This window comes from Salmo salar, chromosome 12 (genome assembly GCF_965601325.2).
Source record: "Salmo salar chromosome 12, fSalSal1, whole genome shotgun sequence".
Lineage (NCBI taxonomy): Eukaryota > Metazoa > Chordata > Actinopteri > Salmoniformes > Salmonidae > Salmo > Salmo salar.
In genome coordinates this window covers 101,268,243-101,284,772 of record NC_138302.1, presented here as the reverse complement: position 1 = coordinate 101,284,772, position 16,530 = coordinate 101,268,243, and the positions used below count along the sequence as shown (strand labels likewise).

At 40.2% G+C, this 16,530-nt stretch overlaps 1 protein-coding gene across 1 annotated transcript in view; it reads left to right on the top strand.

Moving 5' to 3' along the window:
* The window catches only part of LOC106566206 (metabotropic glutamate receptor 7), a 431,795-nt gene that overhangs the window by 104,689 nt on the left and 310,576 nt on the right, over window positions 1-16,530 (top strand). The window contains exon 2 of the mRNA XM_045691964.2: window positions 13,504-13,720. Within this exon, the coding sequence (XP_045547920.2) occupies window positions 13,504-13,720 (217 nt within the window). The remainder of the gene's footprint in view (window positions 1-13,503; window positions 13,721-16,530) is intronic.

The following is a 16,530-nucleotide window of genomic DNA, read 5'->3' as shown; positions in this document are numbered from 1 at the left end:
ATCAGACCCCCACATGCATGTGTGTTGAAGCACACACACACCTCACTCCCCTTCTTGGCATCCATGGAAACCCCCACGGGAACCTTTCCCCAATAGAATCTTTCCCCCACGGGAACCTTTCCCCAATAGAATCTTTCCCCCACGGGAACCTTTCCCCAATAGAATCTTTCCCCCACGGGAACCTTTCCCCAATAGAATCTTTCCCCCACGGGAACCTTTCCCCAATAGAATCTTTCCCCCACGGGAACCTTTCCCCAATAGAATCTTTCCCCCACGGGAACCTTTCCCCAATAGAATCTTTCCCCCCACTGGAACCTTTCCCAATAGAATCTTTCCCCTACGGGAACCTTTCCCCAATAGAATCTTTCCCCCCACTGGAACCTTTCCCAATAGAATCTTTCCATTACGGGAACCTTTCCCCAATAGAATCTTTCCCCCCACTGGAACCTTTCCCAATAGAATCTTTCCCCTACGGGAACCTTTCCCCAATAGAATCTTTCCCCCCACTGGAACCTTTCCCAATAGAATCTTTCCATTACGGGAACCTTTCCCCAATAGAATCTTTCCATTACGGGAACCTTTCCCCAATAGAATATTTCCATTATGGGAACCACACCTTTTGGCATTCTCACAAACAACCGCAACATTGTTTCAATAATATATAGAACTTTTCTCGCAGCTCTGGTATGTAAAGCTTTTTTGAGGTCTTGCTCACAATTAATTCTGTGGCAGCACAATGACCAAACAATATACTGTATGTGAGGCTCTTGATCATATCTTTGATCATGACACTGGTGAGGAGGGAGAGAAGCCAGGAAACTGACAGTGAAGATGCATTAGAGGAGGAAGTGGCAGAAGTTGAAGACAACACAGAATATGATCCAGACCAAGAGACAACCGATGTGGAACAATCCAGTGATGAGGAAGAGGGTCCTGCTGAGGTTGTTGTTACATTCCGGGTCAAAGAATGGGAATTTATCCTGGTCTTCACCCCCATCTGAGAGGAGAGGTCTGCTGTCGGCTGAAAATGTAATCAGGATGACCCTGGGGCCAACGAGATACGCCATGTCCCGGGTTGTTGACATTAAATCCTGCCACTATTTAAAAATGTGAAATTATTTAAAAACAAATGTCCTTGTTAAACTTTGACACAAAGTAGTCTGTGATAAGTAGCACAATGTGTTACATCTGAGTATTTGTTATAGTCGAAATAATCCATACATTGTGCTTTTTTTTACTCAGTTGTATGAGCTCAGGTCAACGAGGCCTACAGGCCAGAAATAGCAAATAGAAGTTCAAGACTTGTAATGTTCACAAGAACTTAAGTTGATAAAAAGATCTAACACAACATTAGGTGATCATTTATGTATTATTATGGATTTATAATCAGTTATAATGGGGTGGTCATTTTGGACCGGGAACATAGAATGAATTAACATGAAACGAACACAACAGGAGGGGTAAGGAGTTAAGGGTCATGGGGTGGTTCGCTAAGGGAAGACCGAGTATGTTAATTACTAAAAATCATATGCAGATTAGCCTCAGTTTTTGATTGCAACAGCGTTACATATTGTCCTCTACCCTCGATGGTTTTTGTCAGTTTGTTTTATTCAAATATTTTTTTCAAATATTTCCCCTTCGACATCTGAGTAGCATTACAGGTTAATGATATCAAGCTCAAACTAAAGCATGTAAATGTCACTGCCCAAAAAAACAACAATCAGGTTCCTGATAATTTCAATGTAGCGGTCGCCAATTGTCATTGTGCAACACAATGCAGTAGTTTCTTATTCTGGTCAGATAAACACATGGTCCTTAGAGACGGATCCAGAATCCCAAATACTAAAGAATAATTTATTCTCTCACTAAAAAACAGAGCAGGTGTCCATTTTGTTTACAAGGAATTCAAGGTATTTGTCCTCTGTCCTTGACGTATCATTTTGTTTTATAAATCACTGTTCTCTTCTCAAACCTACTCCTATAAAGCACCTTAACAGTGTTAGAGGTTAATGGTTTATGGTGTCAAGCTCAACTAAAGCAGGAGCATGAAAATGGCACTGCAAATACCAATAATCATGTTCCTGGCTATTTCAAAGTGGCGGTCGCCATTACAAAGACACAATGGTGAATAAGGCAATAGGCCTTATTCAATAAGAAAACACAATGGCAGTGTTGAGAGTACCCCGTTGCTTGTAATTTAAACAGTTATACCTATGTTATTATAGCCGCCATCAGTTTAATTAGATAAATAAGTAGAATTATTTTCTGACTTGGGGGCAATGTTATACCTTTATACAGAGCCTTCAGAAAGTATTCATAGCCCTTGACTATTCGCACTTTTTGTTGTGCTACAGCCTGAATTTGAAACGGATTAAATAGGTTTATCTCACCCAGGAAGGAAGCCTGTATCTTTGTATTGACTGGGATGTCTTGATACACCATCCAAAGCCTATTTAATAAACTCACCATTTTTTTTTTTACACATCTACCAATCAGTGCCCTTCTTTGCGAGGCATTGGAAAACCTCCTTGGTCTCTGTAGATGAATCTGTGCTTGAAATTCACTGCTCGACTGAGGGACATTACAGATCATTTTACGTGTTGGTTAGAGAGATGAGACAGTCATTCAAAAAATGATGTTAACCACTATTATTGTACATGGAAATAGCCCATGCAACTTATGTGTCACGCTCGTCGTAAAGATGGGACCAAGGCGCAGCGGGAATGTGTGAACTCATCTTCTTTTATTAAATGAGAAGAAAACGAAACAAACACTTAATCAAAACAACGACGAGAAAACAGTCCTGTGAGACATACAGCTACACATGGAACAACTACCCACAAAAACCCATGAAAAAACACCCCTACTAAATAGGACCTTCAATTAGAGGCAACAAGAAACAGCTGCCTCCAATTGAAGGTCAAACCAATAAACTAAGCATAGAAATAGATAAACTAGACACATACATAGAAATAGACTAACATAGAACATTGCCCAACAAACCCCGAAACACATTAAACAAACACCCCCTGCCACGTCCTGACCAAACTACAATAACAAATAACCTCTTTACTGGTCAGGACGTGACATTATGAGATTTTTTAAATCACATTTTTACTCCTGAACTTATCTATGCTTACCATAACAAAGGGTTTGAATACTTATTGACTCAAGACATTTCAGCTTTACATTTTTTATACTTTTCTAGAATTTTCCATTTTGACATTATTTAGTATTGTGTAGATCAGTTACACAAAATCAAAATTTAATTTCTTTTAAATTCAGTCTAAAACACAACAAAATGTTTAAAACGTTAAGGGTGTGTGAATACTTCCTGTACGTCTTCCTTCATGAATCCTGTGACTTGACGATTCTAATACGTAGACGCCTCGAGGATGGAAAACAATGTGTTGTATTGCTTCACAGTTATTGTGTTCAGTTTATCATTGATTTGGAACAGAGCATATTACCACAGGTTTAGAGTACATTCTGTAATTCACTACTGTCATGACGTTGGCCTCTTTTGGTACAATTTTGTGATACTCAGAAGAGACAATATAGCCATATTACCATAAAACTGTTTATATAATAGACTCAGTTTAAGACTTGCCTCATATGGGTGTATGGAATGTATTACTAAGGATAAAGCTTTTGTAAGACATTGAGATGCTATGTACTGATGTAATGTGATAGAATTGTATTTCTGTAACCAAATCTAACTCAGTCATAGGCACGCCCCAGGGACACATACAGGACCAGGCGTCATTTGACCAGCCTGTTCGATGGGCACTATAAAACACTCCCTGATTTACATTTCTCCAGACCAGGCCTACACTCTATGGCCAGAGGTTTGACCATCCAAGTACTCTACTGAAAGTGAACCATACCACGTGGTTAACTTTTAGACTATTGATACCGACAGAATAAGAACAAGTCTTTGATATTAATTATTAGTCTGCAGCTAAGTAAATTATATCATCGAACGCGAAGACCAACGAAACAACCATTCTATGACGACATTAATGAATGTCGCTCTGAAAGATCCATTCTAACCGAGAGAGAGAGAGAGAGAGAGAGAGAGAGAGAGAACGCGGACAAAACTCCCCAACAGAACTACTCTCCAACAAGAATCAGAACGACACACTGAGCGTAAATATATATATTGATTGCAATTGTTCCCGAATGAGTGAGCCTTCAATTGTCAATTGTTAATGAACTCTGTGTAAACTTCTCAGCTGACCATTTATGACCCATTGTTCAACAGGCCGACCAGCCTGTTTAGCCCACAAGGGCACATTCCGATACCAATCCTTTGTTGACGATAATTACTGTTTGTATGTTTTTCTGTTAATTACTTAGTGTAGTAAATAAATGATTTTAAGACAATTGATGTATGGATGATTTTAGTAAAGACTGGGTTCGTGCAGATACAACAATTTACGACGTTTTGGAATGAGACTGGACTAGAGGTAAAATACACCATTGAAACTAGAAGATAATCGGCCTATACTATAATAGAATATAATATTATAGTACAGGAAAGTTATATTAGGAAAATTATAACTTTGTAATCTGAATATTCTCCTTGGTGCCCCGATCTCCTAGGTAATTACAATTAAACGATTAATCAGTTTGATCGCGTGATAATAATTACAGGGAGCTAATTGATAAACATATCTTCCGTTTAATGGTACCCAAAGGTTTAGAGTACATTCTGTAATTCACTACACAGAGAGAGACCACATTTAACTTTAAAATGTGTGTGTGTGTGTGTGTGTGTGTGTGTGTGTGTGTGTGTGTGTGTGTGTGTGTGTGTGTGTGTGTGTGTGTGTGTGTGTGTGTTAGGGCTGGGTGATATGGCCAAAATATCATATGACGATATTTAAAAATGTAAGTAATTTGTGTTTTTTAATAATAAAAGTTCTACATTTGCTTTATGAGTAGTGCCTGATCCAACGGTGGCAACACAGGTGATGTCAATGACTCTTTCTCCTTTCTGATTGTTTTACACTGTTCAATTCAACTTTAACCTAAAATAATTTCCTGCATTTCCATACATTTCTGCATTTCCTGCACTCATTTGAGTTAATTTTCACACTGCCACATAGGGTTGCATGATATGGGGCAAAAAACAACTAGACCTTGATTTGTCTTGCAATATAGATCAACACACTTGGGTGAACTGTTGGAATCATGGAAATATAATGTTTAAACTAATTATATAGTTAGAATATAAATAATAGTGGGCACTTTGAATACAGTATTTGACATGACAACGAATGAAAATGCCAGGGAGGAGTTATTGTGACAGGGTAGGAACCAAAGTGATGGTCAGTGTTTCCTAGGGGATCCTATAATCTTTGGATACATTAAATGTTTCTTCATGTAGCCAACATATTTATGCTTCACCAATTTAATGTAGCAAAAGATTATAGGGTCCTATACCAGAACTGGTATCAGGTCATATTAGCTAGCTACATTTGCTCTGACTCAGTACATTTATTAGCTAGCTAGCTAGCCAGCTAACTAACGATTAGCATTAGTGGCTAACATTATTTAGCTAAAACTTCTTAAAACTAAGAAAATCCAAACTAGCTGTTTGCAGATGTAAGAAACATAGACTAATAGTGTAATTATATAACACTTGTGGATTTATATTAAGAAACAAATTGGAAACAACATTAATGTTGTCAACATTGTTGCATATGCTGCATTGACCAGAGGTTGATGCAGGGATAGGACTGTTGTAAGTGTGTCATGTGTGGAGCATTTCATTAAAACAACAACTGTGTAGGCTAGGCCCAGTATTTACGTGTTTTATTTATTTAACAAGGCAAGTCAGTTAAGTTAAGAACACATTCTTACTTACGATGACAGCCTACACCAGCCAAACCCTAACGACGCTTGGCCAATTGTGCGCCGCCCTATGGGATTCCCAATCACAGCAGGTTGTGATACAGCCTGGAATCGAACCAGGGTCTGTAGTGATGCCTCTAGGACTGAGATGCAGTGCCTTAGGCCGCTGCGCCACTCGGGAGCCCAGTATAGTTTACTTAATAACATTTTATAAAAAGTTGAATAGTAATTTCCCCCTTCCGTCGGCTCACTCTCGTGCCTCACTCCAGTTCTAGCCAGTCACTAGGCTCAGTAGGCTAAATGATGAAGCTTTCAATAGTGGAATTGCAACGTCTTGTTGCCGCCAAGGACCTATCACTAACATTATCATTAGAGACAAGGAAAGAGCGATATTTTAGCTAAATTCGATGGAGTTGTCTTTGACAACGATGGAACTGGCTTGTAAAAAAACCCATGGAGAGAGAGCGAGGAAGGATGATTCAAGTAGCGGTGTAAACTATAAAAAGGTTTGAAGGATGTTACACATGGTAAATCACATTTAATAAACCAAACATTCAAATACCATTATAGAAGGTAAAGTAAAAACCCAAACTGCTCTGTGCATCAATACCGGTGTATACTGTAATAAAATAAGGTACACCGCCCAGCTCTAGTGTTTGTGTGTGTGTCAGACAGAGAACACAAAAACAAGAAACTTCAAGGCCTAAGAGTCAGAGGGTGGAAGGTGAAAGGTTGTTGATTCACGTGGAAGAGAAAGAGAACAGGAAACAAGAATCTTCAAGGAATGAGAGTCAGAGAGTGGAAGGTTGTTGATTCCTGTGGAAGAGAGAGAGCGAGACAGATAACAGGAAACAAGAAACTTCAAGGCCTAAGAGTCAGAGGGTGGAAGGTGGAGGGTTGTTGTTTCCTCATGGCACTGTTGAAATACTTGGTAGACCTCCAATTACACCCAATCAGAGGTCAGAAGTTTTCTATACAGTTCATTCGGAAATTATTCAGACCCCTTGACTTTTCCACATTTTGTTATGTTACAGCCAGATTCTGAAATGGATTAAACAGGTTTTTAGAAATGTTTGCAAATGTATAACAAAAAAAAAACGTAGTATTACATTTACAAAAGTAGTCAGACCCTATACTCAATACTTTGCTGATGGACATTTGACAGCGATTACAGCCTTGAGTCTTCTTGGGTATGACACTACAAGCTTGGCACACCTGTATTTGGGGAGTTTCCCCTATTCTTCTCTGCAGATCTTCTCAAGCTCTGTCAGGTTGGATGGGGAGTGTTGCTGCACAGCTATTTATATCACCCATAGCCATGGTTTACTGCTATAGTATATCACCCATAGCCATTGTTTACTGCTATAGTATATCACCTATAGCCATGGTTTACTACTATAGTATATCACCCATGTCCATGGTTTACTACTATAGTATATCACCTATAGCCATGGTTTACTACTATAGTATATCACCCATGTCCATGGTTTACTACTATAGTATATCACCCATGTCCATGGTTTACTACTATAGTATATCACCCATGTCCATGGTTTACTGCTATAGTATATCACCCATGTCCATGGTTTACTGCTATAGTATATCACCCATGTCCATGGTTTACTGCTATAGTATATCACCCACAGCCATTCCTATCTGGTAGTGTTCAGCTGTCATATAATGTTGGACTGAATCGTTTTATGTTTTATGACTGAATGTTTTACTTCTGTTCTTCAGTCGTTTTATGTTTTTTGACTGAATGTTTTACTTCTGTTCTTCATTCGTTTTATTTCTACAATATCATAGCCACGTCCATTCTTCTTCCTCTAATAATGGGCAGTATTTACACATGAACGCTTCTACTCTCCTCCCATTAAATTAAGAAAGATCAAAGGGCTAATTGAAGAAACAGCATGTTGTTGGGATTTACAGCTAAGGGAGCTCTCTCCTGAGAGAGAATTAACAAGGCCAAGGGACCAGACCCAAATGGACATAATGTTGAAGTAATCCCAGACCACTCTCTGATGGAATGTAATTTCAATGAAGAGCAAGGTGTGTCAAACTAATTTAGAAGTTTGAGGGATATCGTACTTTAAAAAAAAAAGTGCTTACGGCACCTGGTATTCTCAGGCGGTCTCCCGTCCCAGTACTAACCAGGCCTGACCCTGAACAGGCGTATTCACGGTGGTATGGCACAAGGAGTCAATATAGCAGGATGAGCCAAAAATGTCGCCGTGCAAGGCATATCGTATCTTATTTTACTGATAACTCTGAACTTCATAAACTGAAATTATTCATTGTGGAAAAACTGTTTGAAATATGCAAAATATTCATGATATATCATTTACTCAATATTAATAACTTTGAGCAGTGACGTTTTGCTGAAGGCAAGGAGATGTCAAAACTTCCAATTATCCCCGGCCATAAAAAAATCTAACTTTCAGTATCTCTGTCAAGCTTGTTTGGAAATCTCTGCCAGAATTGGTTCATGATTGAACTTTGGCTTTTAAAGATGTGTTCACATAGGCAGTTTGAAGTGACTCAAATCCACCTTCGTAGGTGGTTTGAAGAGAGATACAAATCTGTTTCCAGGCCATGTGACTTGTGTATGAACTATAAAAGCTGATTTATTTCCCCTCAAGTGGTTTTTAGACTTTTATTCGGCATATCTTGTTGCTCTGTTGACAGTTTGACAAGAACATCCGGTAGCTACAGTGACGAAAAAAAGTATTTGATCCCCTGCTGATTTTGTACGTTTGCCCACTGACAAAGCAATGATCAGTCTATAATTTTAATGGTAGGTTTATTTGAACAGTGAGAGACAGGATAGCAACAAAAAAATCCAAAAAAACGTATGTCAAAAATGTTATAAAATAATTTCCCTTTTAATGAGGGAAATAAGTGTTTGTTGTTTGACCCCTCTGCAAAACATGACTTAGTACTTGGTGGCAAAACCCTTGTTGGCAATCACAGAGGTCAGACGTTTCTTGTAGTTGGCCACCAGGTTTGGACACATCTCAGGAGGGATTTTGTCCCACTCATATTTGCAGATCTTCTCCAAGTCATTAAGGTTTCGAGGCTGATGTTTGGCAACTCGAACCTTCAGCTCCCTCCACAGATTTTCTATGGGATTAAGGTCTGGAGACTGGCTAGGCCACTCCAGGACCTTAATGTGCTTCTACTTGAGCCACTCCTTTGTTGCCTTGGCCATGTGTTTTGGGTCATTGTCATGCTGGAATACCCATCCACGACCCATTTGCAATGCCCTGGCTGAGGGAAGGAGGTTCTCACCCAAGATTTGACGGTACATGGCCCTGTCCATTGTCCCTTTGATGCGGTGAAGTTGTCCTGTCTCCTTAGCAGAAAAACACCCCCAAAGCATAATGTGTCCACCTCCATGTTTGACGGTGGGGATGGTGTTCTTGGGGTCATAAGCAGCATTCCTCCTCCTCCAAACACGGTGAGTTGAGTTGATGCCAAAGAGCTCCATTTTGGTCTCATCTGACCATAACACTTTCACCCAGTTGTCCTCTGAATCATTCAAATGTTCATTGGCAAACTTCAGACGGGCATGTATATGTGCTTTCTTGAGCAGGGGACCTTGCGGGCGCTGCAGGATTTCAGTCCTTCACGGCGTAGTGTGTTACCAATTGTTTTCTTGGGGACTATGGTCCCAGCTGCCTTGAGATCATTGACAAGATCCTCCCGTGTATTTCTGGGCTGATTCCTCACCGTTCTCATGATCATTGCAACTCCACGAGGTGAGATCTTGCATGGACCCCCAGGCCGAGGGAGATTGACAGTTCTTTTGTGTTTCTTCCATTTGCAAATATTCACACCAACTGTTGTCACCTTCTCACCAAGCTGCTTGGCGATGGTCTTGTAACCCATTCCAGCCTTGTGTAGGTCTACAATCTTGTCCCTTACATCCTTGGAGAGCTATTTGGTCTTGGCCATGGTGGAGAGTTTGGAATCTGATTGATTGATTGCTTCTGTGGACAGGTGTCTTTTATAAAGGTAACAAGCTGAGATTAGGAGCACTCCCTTTAAGAGTGTGCTCCTAATCTCAGCTTGTTACCAGGATAAAATACACATGGGAGCCAGACATCTTTCTGATTGAGAGGGGGTCAAATACTTATTTCCCTCATTAAAATGCAAATCAATTTATACAATTTTTGACATGCATTTTTCAGAATTTTTGTTGTTGTTATTCTGTCTCTCACTGTACAAATAAACCTACCATTAAAATCATAGACTGATCATTTCTTTGTCAGTGGGCAAATGTACAAAATCAGCAGGGGATCAAATACTTTTCCCCCTCACTGTAACTAGCTTGTTAATTGTTTACAAAACAAATAAGTGAATGTGCTAAAAAGCTAAACAGCTACCTAGCTAGCTAGTTGACTGCTGTGGCTAACTAGTTGACTGCTGTGGCTAGCTAGTTGACTGATGTGGCTAGCTAGTTGACTGCTGTGGCTAGCTAGTTAACTAGTGTGGCTAGCTAGTTGACTGCTGTGGCTAGCTAGTTAACTAGTGTGGCTAGCTAGTTGACTGCTGTGGCTAGCTAGCTAGTTAACTAGTGTGGCTAGCTTCTTAACTAGTGTGACTAGCTAGTTGACTGCTGTGGCTAGCTAGTTGACTGCTGTGGCTAGCTAGTTGACTGCTGTGCCTAGCTAGTTGACTGCTGTGGCTAGCTAGCTAACTAGTGTGACTTGCTAGTTGACTGCTGTGGCAAGCTAGTTGACTGCTGTGGCAAGCTAGTTAACTCGTGTGGCTAGATAGTTGACTGCTGTGGCTAGCTAGTTAACTAGTTTGGCTAGCTAGTTGGAGGCTGTGGCTAGCTAGTTGACTGCTGTGACTAGCTATTTTACTAGTGTGGCTAGCTAGTTGACTGCTGTGGCTAGCTAGTCAACTAGTGTGGCTAGCTAGTTGACTGCTGTGGCTAGCTAGTTGACTGCTGTAGCTAGCTAGTTGACTGCTGTGGCTAGCTAGTTAACTCGTGTGGCTAGCTAGTTGACTGCTGTAGCTAGCTAGTTGACTGCTGTGGCTAGCTAGTTAACTCGTGTGGCTAGCTAGTTGACTGCTGTGGCTAGCTAGTTAACTCGTGTGGCTAGCTAGTTGACTGCTGTGGCTAGCTAGTTAACTAGTGTGGCTAGCTAGTTGACTGCTGTGGCTAGCCAAAAATGACTCATTTTGAAAATTGGGGGCATCTTATCCTTTGATGATTTGAAAGTGTTCTTACATTATGATTTTCAACATTCAACAGAACTGGGAAAAGTTCATGGCGGGCATTGTGACGTCACCTTAGGTTGCTATCTAACTTCTGAGGGAAAGGAAGCACGAGCGCCACTACAAATCAGCGTTCACTACTGCGCACACACCCTTCATTACTATCACAACTAGCATAGCTATGTAAGCATATGACTGCTGTCTGATCACACACAAATAACTTGGTCGCTTGGAACTGGCTGTTTGGACAGTCAGTTATATTGCAAAATGGATTTTGAAAAACACAACTGATTTGAGCATTAAGGCCTGCAGTGTGAACATGGCTTTAGAGACCAAGTCATACAGCCAGGGCTATCTAATATAATAACATAATATAGAGTAAAATCTCATGCAAACAAGGACATGCAGAGGACTGTAGACGTGGTTGTTAGATGTTATGCAGACTACATATCATTGAGTGGTATTTGACTGGTTTCTCAGAGCCCAGACACACAGGACTGTCTAGTGAGTGGTATTGGACTGTGGTTTCTCAGAGCCCAGACACACAGGACTGTCTAGACAAAAATGCAATGTCACATACTGTAGGTAAGGATTAAACTCACTGGTTTGTCACGTCTGCAGAGCAAAAAGACTTACGCATATAAATGCAGTGAACTATGCAGGCTATAGTGATCGATAGTGGGATTGGCATATTCATCAGATGATTGACAATACAGTTATTATTTTCATATATTAAAAAAATGTAAGACGATGGATAATGTACAGTACCAGTCAAATATTTTAGAACATCTACTCGTTCAGGGGTATTTCTTTATTTTGACTATTTTCTACATTGTAGAATAATAGTGAAGACATCAAAACTATGAAAAAACACATATGGAATCATGTATTAACCAAAGAAATATATACTTTATATATGAGATTCTTCAAAGTAGCCACCCTTTGCCTTGATGACAGCTTTGGACACTCTTGGCATTCTCTCAACCAGCTTAATGACGTAGTCAACTGAAATGCATTCCAATTAACAGGTGTGCCTTTTTAAAAGTTAAATAGTGGAATTTCTTTCATTCTTAATGTGTTTGAGCCAATCAGTTGTGTTGTGACAACGTAGGGTTGGTATACAGAAGATAGACCTATTTGATAAAAGACCAAGTCCATATTATGGCAAGTACGGCTCAAATAAGCAAAGAGAAATGACAGTTCATTATTATTTTAAGACATGAAGGTCAGTCAATCCGGACAATTTCAAGAACTTTGAAAGTTTCTTCAAGTGCAGTCTCAAAAACCATCAAGCACTAAAATGAAACTGGCTCTTATGAGGACTGCCACAGGAAAGGAAGACCTAGAGTTACATCTGCTGCAGAGGATAGTTACCAGCCTCAGAAATTTTAGCCCAAATAAATACTTCACAGAGTTCAAGTAACAGACACATCACAAAATGAACTGTTCAGAGGAGACTGCGTGAATCAAGCCTTCATGGTCGAATTGCTGCAAAGAAACCAGTACTAAAGAACACCAATAAAACGCAGAGACTTGCTTGGACCAAGAAACACAAGCAATGGGTATTAGACAGGGGAAAATCTTGGATTTTTGGTTCCAACCGCCGTGTCCTTGTGAGACGCAGAGTTGGTGAGCGGATGATCTCCGCATGTGTGGTTCCCACCATGAAGCTGGTGACACTGCCAGTGATTTATTTAGAATTCAATCAGCATTCTGCAGCGATACGCCATCACATCTGATTTCCGCTTAGTGGTACTATCATTTGTTTTTCAACAAGAAATTGACCCAACACACCTTCAGGCTGTGTAAGGGCTACTTGACCAAGAGGGAGAGTGATGGGGTTTTGCATCAGATTACCTGGCCTCCACAATCACCCGACCTCATCCCAATTCAGATGGTCTGAGATGAGTTGGACTGCGGAGTGAAAGAAAAAAAGCAAACAACAAGTGCCCAGCATATGTGGGAACTCCTTAAAGACTGTTGGAAAAGCGTTCCAGGTGAAGCTGGTTGAGATAATGCCAAGAGTGTGCAAAGCTGTCATCAATGCTACTTTGAAGAATCAAAAATATAAAATATATTTTGTTTTGTTTAACACTTTTTTGGTTACTACATGATCCCATATGTGTTATTTTATAGTTGTGATGTCTTCAATATTATTTTACAATGTAGAAAATAGTAAAAATAAAGAAAAGCCCTTGAATGAGTAGGTGTGTCCAAAATTTCGACTGGTACTGTGTGACAAGTGCAGTCCTATTGCTGACTGCCATCTGTCCAGGATATTGTATTCCACCTTGTGGAGCAAGCTGTTACACATCAGAGTACTACTATATCCACTTTACATTCCCCAACCCGAGAAAACAGCCGTGATTGGCATTATGATGTCCTCTCCAACTTAACCCTTCTTCCCTCTCTCCTCAGATTCCTCAGATCAGCTATGCCTCCACGGCCCCGGAGCTGAGCGATGACCGACGATATGACTTCTTCTCTCGCGTGGTGCCTCCGGACTCTTTTCAAGCCCAAGCCATGGTGGACATAGTCAAGGCCATGGGCTGGAACTACATATCTACCGTAGCATCAGAAGGATCCTATGGAGAGAAGGGAGTGGATGCCTTCCATCAGCTGTCCAGAGAATCAGGTGAGTCTCAAAGTGACCTATCTGGGGAATGTTCTCTAATGTTATCTTATGTTATCTTATGTTCTCTAATGTTCTCTAATGTTCTCTAATGTTCTATAATGTTCTCTAATGTTCTATAATGTTCTATAATGTTATCGTATGTTCTCTAATGTTATCTTACGCTATCTTACGTTATCTTACGTTCTCTAATGTGCTCTAATGTTATCTTATGTTATCTTATGCTATCTTATGTTATCTAATGTTATCTTATGTTCTCTAATGTTCTCTAATGTTCTCTAATGTTATCTTATGTTAACTAATGTTCTCTAATGTTCTCAAATGTGCATATTGAAAGGGTGTAAAGTGTATTCACTTATGATATGATTAAATGGTCAATTCATTTAAATTATCCTCAAGTGGAATGACATGATATGGTAACCACTGTGGGCTACAAGTTAGAAACGACACAGTTCATTTGGAAGATATGTACGTACTTGGAGTTTGGTGTGGTAAACCTTGTATGTACATCATATATACTAGAATGGTTAAACATATAGACTTACTGTACTATAATGTCAACTAAACAATTTCACTCTAGCTTTAGGAAGACATTGACCTTCACACTGACCTCTTTGTTCATTAGCCAAGACAGCTAATCAACTGTTTTGGATAGTGATTTTAGAGATTCCCATAACAATGGTAATCAAATAGACAATACAACAATATCTGGTTGACAAAATAAGAGTCTATAAGATTGTCTTCTGTAGGTACCAGTTGGGAGGCTCTTGAAGCCCTAGCAGCCATCTGGCCGCGACGACACCCTCACTGAGATGCCTCACGGTTTGACAGTTGGCTTTAGTCTTGCCCTGTCAGATAGTATTGGTGACTTTGAGTGATGGAGTGTTGTGTACATAGGGTCCCGAGATCAAGCCCCGGGTCAGGAAGACAGGAAAGGAACTTACTCTGCTATATTTCCACTAGAAGAACTTTAGGCTGCAGCAATATTCTAGTTTATAACCTAACAAGACATTGAGATGGACAGCGTGCTATTTTTTTTATATATTTTTTTATTTAACTTGGCAAGTCAGTTAAGAACAAATTCTTATTTACAATGACGGCCTACACCGGCCAAACCCGGACGACGCTGGCACAATTGTGCGCCGCCCTATGGGACTCCCAATCACGGCCGGTTGTGATACAGCCTGCTAAAGTCTGCTGGTTAAAGAACCTGTAATTGTAATGTGATGCACATGCAATGCATTTGATTAATGTGTCATTTTGTTGCCTAGAGTTTGCTCTGCGGTGCAGTTTGACAGAGGTCTACGCTTTAAAATAATCACTTACTGGTTCACACCTGCCAATAAAATCTTCTCTCTGTGTAACAGTTCTGTGTCCCAAATGGCTTTCTCTCTCTCTCTCTCTCTCTCTCTCTCTCTCTCTCTCTCTCTCTCTCTCTCTCTCTCTCTCTCTCTCTCTCTCTCTCTCTCTCTCTCTCTATATATATATATATATATATATATATATATATATATATATATGAGAGAGAGCCCTATAGGCCCTGGTCGAAAGTAGTGCACTATAAAGGGAATAGGGTGCCATTTGGTAGCTGTATCATACTCATCCTAACCAGTAAGTGATTATGTTAACGGCATTTGGGACACAGAACTGTTACACAACAGTTTAATGAGCATATTATTCACCAAAAGGGCTTTCTCTTCCTGGTTTCAGGGTTTTGTTCTGTATCGTTCTAGGTTATCTACCGACGGCGCTCCACTCCCATTATCCTCTACTCTATTGGTCCTAGGGGTTGAGTGTGTTTGTGTGTGTGTACGTGTTTCTTTGTTTTTTTGGGGGTGGGGGGGTTTACCCCCCCAAAACATTCTCCCCACACATCAGTTGGCTAATTAGGCTCAGCCGTTTCCAATGGGCTGTGGAGGGAGGAAATATCTACAGTACATTGATTATTCATGCAGCGGACTGAAGAATAGATTAGAGCAAAATTTCAAATCTGCAACTTTCTCTGGCAGGAGACAGCACAACCAACTTTTTAAACATCCATGGAAACTGAATAGATATGAAACTCCAGCAGACTGTTAAACTTCATGCTTCCAAACTTGTAATTGATCATAAACCAATGTTTCAGTCTTCAATAGACCAGTGTATTACTGGATGTTCTTTTATAGTCATCAGAAGTTTTCTCCATTCGAGGTTATTGGGTGGTTAGTTTGAACCTTTTAAAAAAAATGTTTTAACCTTCATGGAAAATAATACTTTATTTTTGTAAAGTAATACAGAGGCGTGCCTGGCATGTCTTTATTTGGCTTTGGATCCGCTTGAGACAATACGTACAATGGAAGATGATGTGTACTGTGCTCTGTAGAGGGTTACAGGGCATGGGTGTGGGCGAATAGCAGTCTCAATAATCACAAAGTACGAGAGAATTGCCTGTAGATGGTTGACCTCCAATCCTTCAGAAGCTTAGTGTGGTGCTTACTGTTTTGTGTGGATATGCCCTGGCTCCAAACAATATGAACCTGCCTCAGCAAGACGAGTTGTTCTGTAGCTGTATCATAAGGAAGCTTCTGTCTTCCTCAAGGAGTGGATAATGTTACTGTAGCCTTGTGAACCAGCCTTCTGTCTTCCTCAAGGAGTGGGTAATGTTACTGTAGCCTTGTGAACCAGCCTTCTGTCTTCCTCAAGGAGTGGATAATGTTACTGTAGCCTTGTGAACTAGCCTTCTGTCTTCCTCAAGGAGTGGACAATGGTACTGTAGCCTTGTGAACTAACCTTCTGTCTTCCTCAAGGAGTGGATAATTGTACTCTATGTAGCC